Source organism: Schistocerca serialis, chromosome 4 (assembly GCF_023864345.2).
Source record: "Schistocerca serialis cubense isolate TAMUIC-IGC-003099 chromosome 4, iqSchSeri2.2, whole genome shotgun sequence".
In the NCBI taxonomy this organism is placed as follows: Eukaryota; Metazoa; Arthropoda; class Insecta; order Orthoptera; family Acrididae; genus Schistocerca; species Schistocerca serialis.
The window spans coordinates 199,550,651-199,565,774 of NC_064641.1; the positions used below are offsets into that span (position 1 = coordinate 199,550,651).

Here is a 15,124-nt window from a genome sequence, read left to right on the forward strand (position 1 = left end):
AAACCTCTTAATAAAATGAAATCTTCTGGTCCTGACTGTATACCAGTTTGGTTCCTTTAAGAGTATGCTGATACAATATGTCCATACTTAACAATAATATACAACTGCTCGCTAGATGAAAGATCTGTACCCTAAGACCGGAAAGTAACACAGGTCACACCAATATTTAAGAAAGGTAGTAGGAATAATCCGCTACATTACAGGCCCATGTCAGTAGCGTAAATATGCAGTAGGATTTTGAAACATATATTGTATTCGAACATAAAGAATAACCTCGAAGAGAACGGTCTGCTGACATATAGTCAAATCTGATTTAGAAAACATCGTTGTTGTGAAACACAACTAGCTCTTTAACCGCTGCAAGTGTTGAGTGCTACTGACAAGGGATTTCTAGTTGAGTCCGTGTTTCTAGATTTCGAGAAGACTTTTGCCACTGTACCACACAAGAAGCTTGAAGTGAAATTGCGTTCTTATGGAATATTGTCTCAGTTATGTGACTGGAATCGTGATTTCCTGTCTGAGAGGTAGCAGTTTGTAATAACTGACGGAAAGTTTGCAAATGATGCTGTTGTTTATCGTCTAATAAACTGATCAGAATATCAAAACAAGTTGCAGAACGATTTACAAAACATATCAGTGTGGCACAAAAATTGGCACTTGCCGATAAATAATGAAAAGTGTGACGTCATCCATATGAGTGCTGAAAGGAATCCCTTAAACTCCGGTCACACGATAAATCAGTCAAATCTAAAGGCCGTAAATTCAACTACATACCTAGGAATACAATTACGAACAACTTAAACTGGAAGGAACACATAGAAAATATTGTGGGGAGGCTAACCAAAAACTGCGTTTTATCGGCCGGACACTTACAAAATGTTACAGATCTATTAAGCCTAAACTACGCTTGTCCATCCTGTTTTAGAATACCGCTGCGCAGTGTGGGATTCTTACCGGATATAAGTGACGGAGTACATCGAAGAAGTTCAAAGAAGGGCATCCATTTTTGTATTATCGCGAAATAGGTGAGAGAGTGTCACTGATATGATACAAGATTTGGGATGTACATCATTAAAACAAAGGCGTTTTTCGTTGCGGAGAGATCTTCTCACGAAATTCCAATCAATCACCAACTTTCTCCTCCGAAATCGAAACTACTTTGTACACATCGACCTACAAATGGGGAAATAATCACCATGATAACATAAGGGAAATCAGTGCTCGTACGGAAAGATATATGTGTTCATTCTCTCCGCGCGCTATACGAGATTGGAATAAAAGAGAGTTGTGAAGGTGGTGCACTTAAATTGCAGAATACCCATGTAAATATATATGTAGATGTAGATTCTTCCGCGTGTCGTCGCCGCATTTGCATAAAATACAGTACGTGTCAATCAAGAGAGTTACGAATTTCTGCATCATTACGGGTCTACCGTATCTACAAGAGTACTGTATATTTAAATGCTGAGGTGTTACCGGACATAAAAATTCAGGTGCTTGTGCGGGTTCTTCTTTAACCTATACTACTCTGAGATAGTACTGGAGCGTTAGACGTTGTCTTAGGCACGATTCGTGCCGAAATAGAGAGTCACGAATACCTGGCGGCGTGACGTAAGCAATTAACACTAAAGTGACGCTGCCAGAGAGACGCGGGAAGCTTCACCAGACGAAGTTATTGATGCACTGTATATTTTTTAAGTCGTAAATGTTGAGCAGCGAAGAACATACGTTTTTCATTTGCTATAATGAAAGAAATGGTAACGTATCTAGAAAGTTTCCAGCGCATTTTTACAGAACGGCTCAAAACTGTTTCTATATTGTGTTACACATAGTGAAGGACGGCATTCAGAGAAAAGCGACGGAACTGGAATTATTTGATTATAATTCAGATTATTCATATAATTTTCATTTGGAAATAAGCATAAATGCTTCAGATATTTTGAGAGACAATCGAAATATTAGGACACTTTTCCAAAACTGATCATCCGTAAATATTTCACTGCGGCAAACTTAAAGTTCCTCGGTGCGGGGGAGAGTTTCCTATCGTGTCATAGAGATTTTATCCTTATAAAAGGACAAAATATCCTTTCACCCAGAAAATTTGATGCAAGTCATTGCCAACGCCAAAGACAATCGATTCTTTCTGTGTACTATGCGGCCAGATGATTTCAGGGATCTTAGTGCACTAGACCAAGGGTTACACAAAGGCTCATTCAAAACAAATAAGAATGTCTGGCTGCACGCTTCATCTGACAAACATACTGCCCTAACGAAAGGAAAGGCCATAATATCTAGCAACCGTGGGTTTCTTAAAGCATTGCAAAGAAGCCGAGAAGTATCTAGAATGAAATTTTCACTCGGCAGGAGAGTCTGCACTGATATGAAACTTCCTGGCAGATTAAAACTGTGTGGCGGACCGAGATCTGAACTCGGGACCTTTAACATTCGCAGGTACTGAGCTACCCAAGCACGACTCACGACGCTTCGTGAGTCTTGCTTGGATATCTCAGTTGGTAGAGCCCTTTTACGAGAAAGAGAAAGATCCCGACTTCGAGGCTCGGTCAAGTAAAGAATTCTAATCTGCCAGGAAGTTTCAAGCCGAGACATACTGGGAAAATAAATGTGCCGCTAGATAAGATTTCTGTTTTCGATATCTTGTGTGATAAAATACCGCCAGTAAAACGTTCCAAGAAGAAAGGCTTACTTGACAGGTGACAGTATAACCCAACTGAAAAACTGAATTTCTACGAGCAAGTATCAAATGAATGATAGATTTGCTGACTGTACGTGACCAACGTAACAGCAAGACTAGTAATGTTAAATGTTTCCGTATTTTCTGCTGTTGCTTGTGCTGCTTCGTATTGAAATAAATGTTACGTGTTTTTGACTTGTGTTGTTGTACTTTCTACGGAACACAAAATGCTGTAGTTATATCAGCAGCAAACTCACATTTCACAATTATCGATCACAGAAGCACAAGCCATTTGTGCGACGGTACTGTTACTGAATGTTTCGTGAATGAAACTGCTGGTGTAGACAACAAAAATTGAGGTATACAGTGTATACAACTATCCCGGTTGATTTGTGACTGTATAAATTGTGTGAAAATAAAGCTTAATGCAATGCTAACTTAAAATATGACTTTAAAAGACGTCATAAACCGTATACGGAAGAAAAACATGAGCCGAAATTCACTTTCACGCTGTCATAGCATCGAGTGTAGCGCGTCTCTCCCTAACCTCCAAATGTATCACTTATACTCGGAACTGGAACGAGGTGTTGATCTCCTTCGACCAATAAAAAAATTTTCGTATGTTACCTGTATTTCGCACGCAGCAACCTATGACCTAAAACCCACAAAACGTAAATTGGCCAGCGACTATGTTCTTTATTAAAACTTTTGATAATTGGCCCTGTGGTTTAAACATACGCGAAGTATCACAATAATTATAGGGAATAAGGAATATAAACCAGTTGACTTTCAATCTGTGACGTCTGATAATAAGAGCGTGGAAAAACTAAAATTAAAGGAGACAGACTGCATAGCAATGAATGTGCACGAATCCTAAAACAGTGCTTTCTAACTCTGTACACGAAAAGCAAAAGATTTAGTGAGACACTAGCTACAGCGACATATGTAGATTTGAATCTCTTAAATAAAACATTCTCGAGGCACATCAGATGACCCTGAATGTATGTAAACAACACCGTGCCATTTAAACGCTTCCAACAGGTGTCGCTTCGTTGCGCCACTCTTGAGTATAAACGAATATGGCGTGGATCACGAAGCGACACGCCGCAGAGACGCCACCTTTGTGTGAATAACTTCATTTGTTAACATGGAGGTTAACAAACGAAACGCTTATTGCAAGAAGAAAATGTACTTTTTTCTTGTTATTTTGTGTTATTAAAGTAATTATTATCAACATAATATTATGTTACATGCAATCCTCTCATGAATATTGGACCTTGCCGTCGGTGGGATTACTTTCGGGCCACAGCGATACAGATTGCCATGCCATAGGTGAAACTGCAACGGAGGGGTAAATGTGGAAAGGCAAGACAAACGTGTGGTTCGTGAAGAGGGGCACCAGTAGTGCATTTCTGCGTGAATTAGGCCTTACATCGATAGCAAAGTGTGCCACTAGAGGGGTTGAAGAGAAGTATGGAAACAGTACACAACACATTAGCATACCTAACACGGTACAGGAAACTCGTTGGCTCACATAACAGCATCCAGTCGTGGATAAGTGCACGTCCTACAAAACATTTGTGACTACAGGAAACGATGATGGAGACGGACAGCGTCCACGCAGCTTTCTCTTGAAATTACACAACAACGGCTGAATAATATAGAGATATGGTGACTGTGGTGTCCACGATAAATGCAATTTTGCCTCGTGCTGATAAAACCGTCCTGGACGAAGCGGGCTGTATGAACAGGACTTGTCGTCTTAGAACACCCTATTACAATTAGGGAACAACCACTGTATCATGGTTTGGAATTTATCAGCCAAAACAGTCACGCAACCCTTAACAGTAACGCGACGTTAGGGAATGCCCATGAGGCCGACGGAGTCCCACGGTATGGCTGCCCAAATCATCACCGAACTCCCGCATTACTTGACACTCCGCACGTAAACTCAGCCAGATGCTAGAAACAGTGTAAAACAAGAGTTATATGAGAAAATGACATTCTTCACTGATCCGTAATTCACGTTTTATGGCTTAGGCACCACGTTTTCCTATCAACGGGATTCGTAGCACTGAGGAGTGGTTTCGCAATTCCAATTAACCGACATTCCCTGGCATGTGGAAGACCTTTCTATTCGTTTTGATGCTGGCAGGATCCGTGCGTGCAACTTTCAGTTCTCCAGTGATATCTGCAGATGTCATCCCCGTAATTTTCGTCAAAATCCTCTTCAGCGAGCGTGTGTTACGATTACTCAACACACGCTTCCTTCCGCGTTGTGACTTAGATTACGCTTTTCAACTTTCACTGTATGTTGTACAACTGTTTGATACGGTGTCTCTCTAAACACCAATGCTTCGGCTCTCTTTCACTGGCACGAACAATTTTCCCACGTTGGAATTCACTTACCTACGACAAACGCACTCACTTATACACAGAACACTGTTCTGAGCACGACTGGCACTCTCAACATGTCGAGGACATTCGAAAGGTCGTTCATTGTCAAGTTCACCAGAGTAACCTTTAGGCGTCGCTGGAAATCGCATTTGTGTTCAACCATGCATTTCTCGCGGTAGTTCCAAATGTTCAAATGCTGATGAAATCGTGAGGGATAAAACTGCTGAGGTAATCGGTCCCTAGACTTAAAGACTACTTTAAACTAACTTATACTAAGTACAACACACACACACCGATGCCCGAGGGAGGACTTGAACCTCTGGCGGGAGGGGCCGTGCAATCCGTGGCAAGACGCCGCTGACCGCGCGGCCGGTAGTTCCATGTTGTTGTCTCAAACAACTGACCAATATGAAATTAGAGCCCTATCACAAGACTATGTTTCATAGTGAAGTCTCAGGCGGCTCACAACCATATCTTCGCAGTCACCAACTTTCTCCTTAGAGTGTGAAAATATTTTTGTTGGCTTCTCCCTACAGTGGGAGAAATGATCGTCATAATAAAATAGGAGAAATCAAAAATCGCCCGGAAGAAAATAAGCGTTGGTTTTTCCCACACGCTGTTCAAAAGTGAAAGAGTAATTAATTAATTTAAAGGCTGTTCGACGAACCATCTGCCAGGCACTCAACTGTGAATTGCGGAGTAATCTTGTACATTTAGTTGTAAAAGTAGATGATGTAAATGGTTCGTCAGCAGGCCTATTTTCACCGGAACGGTTTCGCTTATATTATATACTTGTGTCAGATTTCTCTGTTAATCCTGTCCCTAATTGTGCGTTAAAAGATGTTTTCAGCCACGCCGCTACAGGTCTTAATTAATGAAATGAGCTACAATAGGAAAGATAAACGATGCAAGATGTGATTCATATTTCTAAAGTGCATTGAAACTAGAAACTCTTGCGCATAGTGACATCATTTCAATGTCCGTGAGTAATTATATAGTCGTCTTTCCGGGAGGTATACTAAAGAAACTCCTCTTTGTTACGTAATCTGAATCCATCTTATTAAATGTACACTAATTATCGTTCTAGCTACGTGGTATAATATGAATTTCTCGAGCTGTGTCTATGAACTCAATAAGGCCCACATACTTTCTTCTCACAAAACTTTATGTTAGTTTACACGTAGAATGATACTTCCTAAGGAAACAAACGTCTATATGGCATATAAATCAACAAACATCCTTCAAACACATTTAACAATCAGACGAATTTCAGCATTCGCGTACGCTAAAACGCAGGGTTTGTCGGAACGAGAAGCAGCAGGAATTTTAGCACGAGATATAAAGAAAATATCAGATGTGGAAGTGCGACACTATTCACTCTACACTTGCAAATTCCTTAAAGTAATATAGCCATTATCCCACAAATATATGAAAAACTAGGTAATTATCAGAATTAATAATCACTACAAGTATCTCCACCCAATACAAGTAAATTATCAAAAATTATCAGATATCAAAGCCAAAGGGGAAATGAAGCAACTTAAAAGTGACCAGAGGCATACAGACAACTGAGAACCAGACATCTACATAAAGCTCAGACACACACACACACACACACACACACACACACACACACACACACACACACACCGACACACACACAGAAATATAATCTTTGTCTCTAGGCATTCGGAAGTAAGTCTCATAGTTGGGAGTACTTCATAACATAGACGAGTTACTATGGAGGGAGAGCGTGTGTTCACTTTTCATCCTGTACTAGAAATGGTGTCCATTGTTATAGACAGGATGTCAGCTTCACCTGCCTTACAGAAGGAGCACATGTAGAACAATGTTAACCGACACAGAAAATAACGAAGCGCGTATTGAGCAAAAGGTGCTTAAGTCAAAACTGTAACTTAAATGTGAATTATTAGAAAATGTGAGTAGAAAGTACTCTTTACAAAGCAACGTGCATATGTATTTCAGACCACTGGTGATAGCTTAATAAAAAGAAGCGAAACGCTCCACGCAAAATAAATACTTTATTTATTGACTTGCATCCGGCCAGTGTGGCCGAACAGTTGTAGGCGCTTCAGTCCGGAACCGTGCGACCGCTACAGTCGCAGGTTCGAATCCTGCCTCGGGCATGGATGTGTGTGATATCCTTAGGTTAGTTAGGATTAAGTAGTTCTATGTCTAGGGTACTGATGACCTCAGAGCCATAGTGCTCAGATCCATTTTTTTTATTGACTTGCGGACAGGCGGTCCTAATGCGCAGCTCATTAATATAATACCCTCGCCCACGATTTCTTTCGTATTAAAAGTGGCTTATGTTTTCGGACAGACCATGAAAAAAATACTTCAAATTTTAGCAATGACAACTAATTGGTATTTAGTTTCGGCCTGAAAAGCACTAGAATCCTTTCATTAACCTTATAAATATGCCTTTAATACTTGATATTTAGTTGGAGTATAGATCAGAAGATGATGAACATGTTTTGGTGCGTGTGATACACATGTTGACAAAGACATATTTTAGTACGTCAGTTTGAAGATAGAATACTAATAAAGCTGATTTAGTTAATTGATGTGATTGGTTACATGCTTAAGGGACTTGATTGAAAACATGACGTTTTAGTAGTGAAGTTGCATTTAGTATTACGTATGGTTCCACTACATAACAGTGGATACTTGTTACTTAATTACATATCTTTGATGGCCAAACTGTGTATGAACGACTATGAAACGTTTCGTCAACATAATACGATGACTAATTTCGGCAACTCTTTGTTGCAGGGCAGACTCGTCCTCCGTTGACCACGAAGCCAAGTTTCCTGAGCACGGCGGACTCACTCAGTTTGGAAAGGTAATTACGAGAAACAGCTTAACAGGCGAACAATACATGCAAAGTTGCGTCGATGGGTATATCACAGCGTTGTTGGATGATCCAGGCGAGCGGCGTTAAGGTGCTCGGGCAAAGTTTTAATGGAATTCTAAATGGCGGGCCCGCCGTCCATTATGGGGCTCCCTGGGAGCGCGGTCTCAGCTCAACTAATGGTCGGCGAATGGCAAATGCCGTTCAAGATATATACTGCATTCTTGTGGACCGTTTACTGCAATTTTATATCACTTACCGAAATGAGGTAACCGTAAAAAGGAAAGGAGAATATTCGGCCGATTTCGTTATGTCCCAGAACATTATTTGCAAGTCTCACGGTGGCTTAGGGGATTTTCGTAATTGACCATAAATTCTAACCTATACCAAAAGAAATGTCGGGTCCCTTATTCCTTTGAAGATTTTTATCAGTTCTTCTTGGTATCTTATAAGTATGTTAATCGTCTGAAATTTCCATCTATAAAGGTACAATCAATAAAAAAGTAAATTGCAAGAATGGGCAGGATTAGTCGAAAATATCACATATAAAATAAATTTACGGAGAAAAGGTATAACTATTTTGTAAATCATAAGCTCTTAAGGTTATGCCGCATTTGAAACAAAAATATAAATTTACCTTTGTAACTTCAGTGTTTTTCAACGAGGTAATTGTGGCGATCGTTCATCTTTTACGACCGGATCACGTTATGAAATCGAGTGCCTAGAAAATTTGTAATTTAACTGCTGAACCCTAGTTGTAACTAAACATGGTAAGCATTTTTAAATAATAAACTATTTCTAGAATGAATTTTCTCTTTGCTGCGGAATATGGCCTTCCAGGCAGATTAAAATTTTATGGCGGGCAGAACTCGAGTTCGGATCACTTGCCTTTCTTGGACAAGTTAATTCCCGAACGAGCTGCCTTTTCCTTTTACCAAAATAGTTTATTGTACTGAAAATTTTGAATTTCTTTATTGCACCAACTTTAATGCGAAACTTAATCACTACCGACAACAATTATCACATTAACCAAGAATTAATGAAATATGATTTTAAACAAACAAGGAAAGAAGACAGTACCAGTGTACATTTGTATTCACAAGACTATAGACATATTTTTAACACCATATTGAATTCTTGTTCCAAAATATTTTAATTACTTCATTAAGTAGGTGTTTCTTCAAACTGCTGAGGGCGATGGTGACGGAAGACTGTACTGGGATGGTTCATGGTCGTAGAAGCTCCAGCGTTCAATGAGGTTAACCGAAAAGTGCAGGGATACGAAATCTTACGATCCAAGTCCATGCTGGTGTCGAATGCATGGTCACAACGACGTTGTACATATTTGCCACGAAAAAATTCGTTGGTACATTCAATGAATTCGCAACTGCGAATAAGGACAGCCATTGGCTGCGGAACAGAATTACAATTAAAATCTGTCCCACACCGGGACTCGAACCCGGATTTCCCGCTTATGGCGAGCGGTCGCCTTACTATTTGACTGGCCGTGGACGACTCACAGCCAGACCGAAACTTCCATATGTCGTCAACCATACGTCTACGACCATGTGTTGAAGATACATGGAAGTTTGGGTAAAAACTATTTTAGCAGGAAGAAACGTGCTGTTTTGAATCGACCCAATGTATAAGCAGTTCCGTAATTTACTTTATAGCCGCAGGCCTCTTAGGTGACAGTGTGTCGTAACTAAATTGAATACATTTATGCGCGTGGTAAACACAACGCCAAGTCATCATAAATAAAAATGTTAGGCAAAGAATTAGTTATTATTTTTGTTGGTTATCGTGACCCATTGTCTAACTTGTTGGTGTGTGTGAGAAAAGTTTCGATTTGTGCTAGCTGTAAGAATTTTTTTTGTGTGATTTATGGACTTAAATGAGTGAAAATAGTCACAATTTTGTGAAAACAGATGCTGAGCATGAATATATAAATTATTATTAAAGATTTGATCTTGTTTTTCTTTTTTAATAACTTAATAGATGATATGAAATGTGTATGCACCAGTCACTCTCCTGTTTATAAACCACAATATTTTCATATTCCGATAACTTTGTATTGTGACGGTTGTCTACAGACTCTGTGCAGAAATTAGAGCTAATGGATGTGAAGGAAACTAAAGTCATCAAAAGACAGATAATGGAGAAAGTGTGTTTGATATGCGTACCATCGTTTTTGCAGCTGTGGTTGGGCATGAATAACTCCACGAAAGTCCAGAAGCTTGTAGAATGGTATCTCGTGCCACACGGTGTTGAAGGTTCGGGATACGTCACATAATGTAGCCGTGTAATACACATGCCGCATCGTAGCCTTCCTGACATTCTTCGAAAAGCGTATCAGTTGATGCGCCGTGGAACTGCCATGACAGAATTCAAAATGCCTGCTGGTGATGAGTTGTTCGGCCTGGATATCGCTGCGACCTTTTCAAGTACTCATGCGGGAATACTTTGTAATGCGGTAGAAGCAGGCAATGCATTTGCTTTTGCAGGTAGCGGCAGGGATAATTTTTGTCATAATTAAGACAAAACAACGAACAGTTCTTTGTCAAAGGTAAAACTCACGAAGTTTTATGGCCCAGGACCTGACAACCCAGGTGATTCACCAGAAAATCTTCAGGTACTGCTATCTGAACAGAGAACTGTGAATATTAAGGCGAACGCACCACTACCTTCTCAGAATTTCCCCGAGTGTTGCGACCATGTAATCAGACAGGTTGCGCAAAATGAAACCGGTCCGTAAAACATTTTATGCATCAGAACATAGGAAACCCAATTTACAATATGCACTTTGATGCCTGATGATACAAGGTGGGCTGCCAATCTTAGGATGCAAGAAACATTTTCTGCACTGGTTCAGCTTTGGCCATCCAAGATTTCAAAGCAATATCTATAGTACTAAATTGATTGTCGACTGTCATCGTTCTGAAAAATGGGTTAGATTAGATAAACTTCCCGTTCAAATATATCCATAGTGATAAGCAGATCCTCTGTGATGTGGAACATGTCAGAAAACTGGAATACGCAAAAAAGATTTACAAATTAAGAACAGGTATGCTAATGTACCTCCTACAGATCTTAAATATATTTACATTTTAAATGATATAAAACTTATTATCAAACGTTAAATGTTCCATTACTTAGGTGCATATGATGATTCTCAGCCTATTGTAGTCATGCATCGTCAAATATTTATCAAAAGACAAAAAAAAACGATTCTCACTTTATTTTTGAGTAATCAGTCTTCTGACAGGATTTATCCGACCCGCCACGAATTCCTCTTCTGCGTCAACCACTTCACCTCAAACTAGCAGTTGCAAACTACGTCCTCAATTATTTGCTTGATGTTTTTCAATCTGTGTCTGCCTCTACACTTTTTACCCTCTGTAGCTCCCTCTAATAACATGGAAGTTATTCCCTGATGCCTTAAAAGATGTCATAGCATCCCGTCCCTTCTTCTTGTCAGTTTCTCCATATATACCTTTCCCCGCCGATCCTGTGGAGACTTGCTCATGGCGAACCGTATGATTCCACTGAATTATCAACGTTCATCTGTAGTACAACATGTCAAATGCTTCGATTCCCTTCTGTTCCGGTTTTTCCATAGTCCATGCTATGATGTGCTCTAAACGTACATTCTGAGAAACATTTCTCAAATTATGTCCTATGTTTGATACTAGTAGATTTCTCTCGGCAGGAATGCCATTTTTGGTAGTTGTAGTCTGCCTTTGACGTCTTCCCTGCGCCGTCCGTCATGGGTTATTTGGCTGCCGAGGCTACAGAAATTCTTAAGTTTATATATTTCGTGATAACCACTTATGATGTTAAATGTCTCGCTCTTTTCTTTTCTGCTAGTTCTCATTACTTTCGCCTTCCTTCGATTTACTCTCAGTCCGTGATCTGTAATCAATAGACTGCAGATACTGTAATTCTTCTTCTTTATTTCCACGTACGATAACAATGTTATCCTTTCACCTTGAAATTTAATTCCATTCTTGAACTTTTCTTTGATTTCCATCATTGCGTCTTCGAGTTATCAATTGAACAGTAGGGCGAAAGACTACATCACTAAATTACACACTTTCTAATGCGTGTGCTTTGTTCTTGGTCTCCGAATCTTATTTTTCATTCTGCGCTCTTATACGTATTGGAAATTGCGCGCCTTTCCGTATAGTTTACATTATTTTGCTGAGAATTTATAACATCTTGTGCCATTTTACATTGCTGAACACTTTCTGGGGATCGACAAACCCTACGAACATTGTCTTGACTTTTCTTCCCTTTTGCTTCCATTATCAACATAACGTCAGAACGGCGTCTGTGTTACCTTTACCTTTCGTAAGCGAAACCGGTCGTCATCTAATGCACCTAAAATTCCTTTCTCATTCTCCTCCATATTATTTTGGATACACGAGCTGTTAAGCTGATTATACGACATCTCTTACAATCTTCGGAAATGTGAGGACGACGTTTTTCAGAAAGTCTGGTGGAACGTAGCCAGACATGTACATTATACACACAAACGTGAATAGTCATTTTGTTGCCACTCACCCCATTGAATTTAGTAATTCTGGTTGATATTACCTATCCCCTCTGTCTTCTTCAATCTTAAGTCTTTCTAATCTCTTTTAAATTCGGATTCTAACACTGGATTTCTTGTCTCTTCTTTATCAATGAATGTTTCTTCTTGTATCACTTCATCAGACAAGACTTTCCCATCATAGAGGCCTGAAATGTACTCCTTCCACCTAACCGCTCTCTCCTCTGCACTTGACTGTGGAATTACCGTTGCACTCTGAACGTTACCGCCCTTGATTTCAGTTTCACCGAAGATTGTGACTTTCCTAAATGCTGAGTCAGTCCTTCCGACATACATCTCTTTTTGGATTTCATCGCATTTTCTATGCAGCCATTTCTCCATAGCTTCTCTGAACTTCTTGTTCACTTCATTCCTAAGTGACTCTTATTTCTGTATTCCTAAATTTCACCGAACAGAGAGAGTTAAGAAATGAAGTGAAAAAGGGGATGGTGGGTAGGTAGGGGAGCACACTGTGGAAGCATCAAACTCACTATATATCACATGGATGAAAAGAATAAAACTTACAGCACTGTCAAATCCAAAATTATGGACGATAGCTACACCCTCAGTCCTAAATGAAGTACACATAGCCAGAATAGGTGATGGGAGGAGGGGAGGCATCAGGCATGGAGCTACTACACAAAAAATTTTTTTCTGTTTCTGTCAACAATGAATAACTTACCTAAAGTTTATAAGACAACAGAAACAACGGACCACGAAAGAAATATCCTAATGCTACGGAAATCGGTAAATGTGATGTACATATAAAGACGAAAAGCGATTAGAATTACAGTTAAAAAAAAATTATATCTATTTAAGAAAATAGCTTCACCATCTAATTCAGTAACGCCTAGGTCCACCTCTGGCTCTTACGCAAGCTGTAATCCCACTTGACACTGATTTCTAAAGCTGTTGGATGACCTCCTCCTGAGGGATACCGTGCTAAATTCTGCCCAGTGATAGATCGCCAAAATCGTGAGGTGATCGGAGGGATCTCTTCATAAAGCTCCAAACATTCTCAGTTGGTGACAGATCCAGCAACATTTCTGTCCAGGGCAGAGTTTGTAAAACACGAAGACAACCACAATAAAATATCGCCGTGCCAAAATGTAAGCGCAGCTCTCCTATAATGATGCAGCGGATCACAACCTGATGGGTCCTACTATGAAATGGGATGGCAATCGAAACCAATACTCCTGGTTGTCGGGCTATATAGTGGGTGACAGTCAGAATGGTATCCCACTGCTATCTGGAGCGTTCCCGGGCACGTTTTTGCTAGTCATCGCAACTCAGTTCAAAGCCATAGACATCACTCAAGAGAATTCTGCGATATTGAACGAGATTCGAGGCCGAAAATGTGTCAGGAGATGCCCGGGATAGTGGCGGGATACCAAAATGACTGTCGCCCGTCATACCGCTCGACAACCAGGAGTGATTTTCCCTGTCGCCATTTCTTTTCATAGCAGGGCCCATTTGGTTGCTACCCGCGGCACACTTACCGCGCGGCGCTACGTTGACGATATTCTATGCCACGTTTCGTTCAGCTGCATAGTAAACCGTCCTGTAGTTACATTTCAACAAGATAAAGCTCACCTGCACACGGCAAGAGTTTATGCTGCTTGTTTTCGTGCTTACCAAACCTTGCCTTGACCAGCATGGTCGCCGAATCTCTCCCCAATGAGAACGCTAGGACCATCTAAGCAGGGCCCTGCCACCAGCTTTGGACATTGACACTCTGTTCGAGAGAGGAGAGCAATTGTCCTTAGGAGGATATTCCAACAACTGTAACAGTCACTGCCCAGCCGAATAACTACTTGCATGAGGGCCAGAGGTAGACCTACGCGTTACTGACTTGCTCAATAGGTGAAGCTCTTTCTCTTGAATAAAGCGTCAAATTTTTCTGGTGCTGTAACGTTTTTTTTTCTCTATACTTGTACATAATATTCAGAAATTTCCCTCCCATTCGGGTAATTGCTATGGGATTAGCCTTCTTTTTTTCCTATAGTGTGTTTCAGCGACTAAACACTGACTATTATTACTTCTGTATACCAGAAAAGGCATGTTGTGTCTAACATAAATGTTAGTTACGTTTACTAGTCAAAGTAATGTCATAAGCTGTATAAGGGGTGGCTAAATCTGTTCTTTTAGAAGGTTTTGAGTATTCCGACGGTTTCTGAGAATTCGGACATTTCTTATGTATAACTTGAAGTCCATCTGCAACTTCTTCCATGTTTTGCCCTAGCGTTTTAAAACAACATTTGGTCCTTAGACAGGAAAGAGTAGTCTACATGGTAATATTTTCAAACCTAGTAATGTCTTTGTTTGTTGCCGAATTCAATGTCAGTTTACTCCAATTGTTAAAAAGAAATACTTTAGTAAGTATATTTATAGGCTCCTCTAAGTGTGAATCCCTAAGAGTCTAAAGAGGCTTATACAAAATATTCGGTTAGCTACTGTACACAATATTCTTGTGATACGTTCTGTATAACAAACATTTCTTTTCGCCTATGCTACATGTTCTCACGTTTTTATGACTAAATTATGGTCTCTCTTCCACAATGCGGTAGTC

General features: G+C 40.0%; 1 protein-coding gene across 1 annotated transcript in view; it reads left to right on the forward strand.

Annotated features, from left to right (window-relative positions):
* The window catches only part of LOC126473887 (dipeptidase 1-like), an 804,013-nt gene that overhangs the window by 731,271 nt on the left and 57,618 nt on the right, over positions 1-15,124 (forward strand). Inside the window, exon 6 of the mRNA XM_050101224.1 lies at positions 7,886-7,955. Coding sequence (XP_049957181.1) covers positions 7,886-7,955 — 70 coding nt within the window. The remainder of the gene's footprint in view (positions 1-7,885; positions 7,956-15,124) is intronic.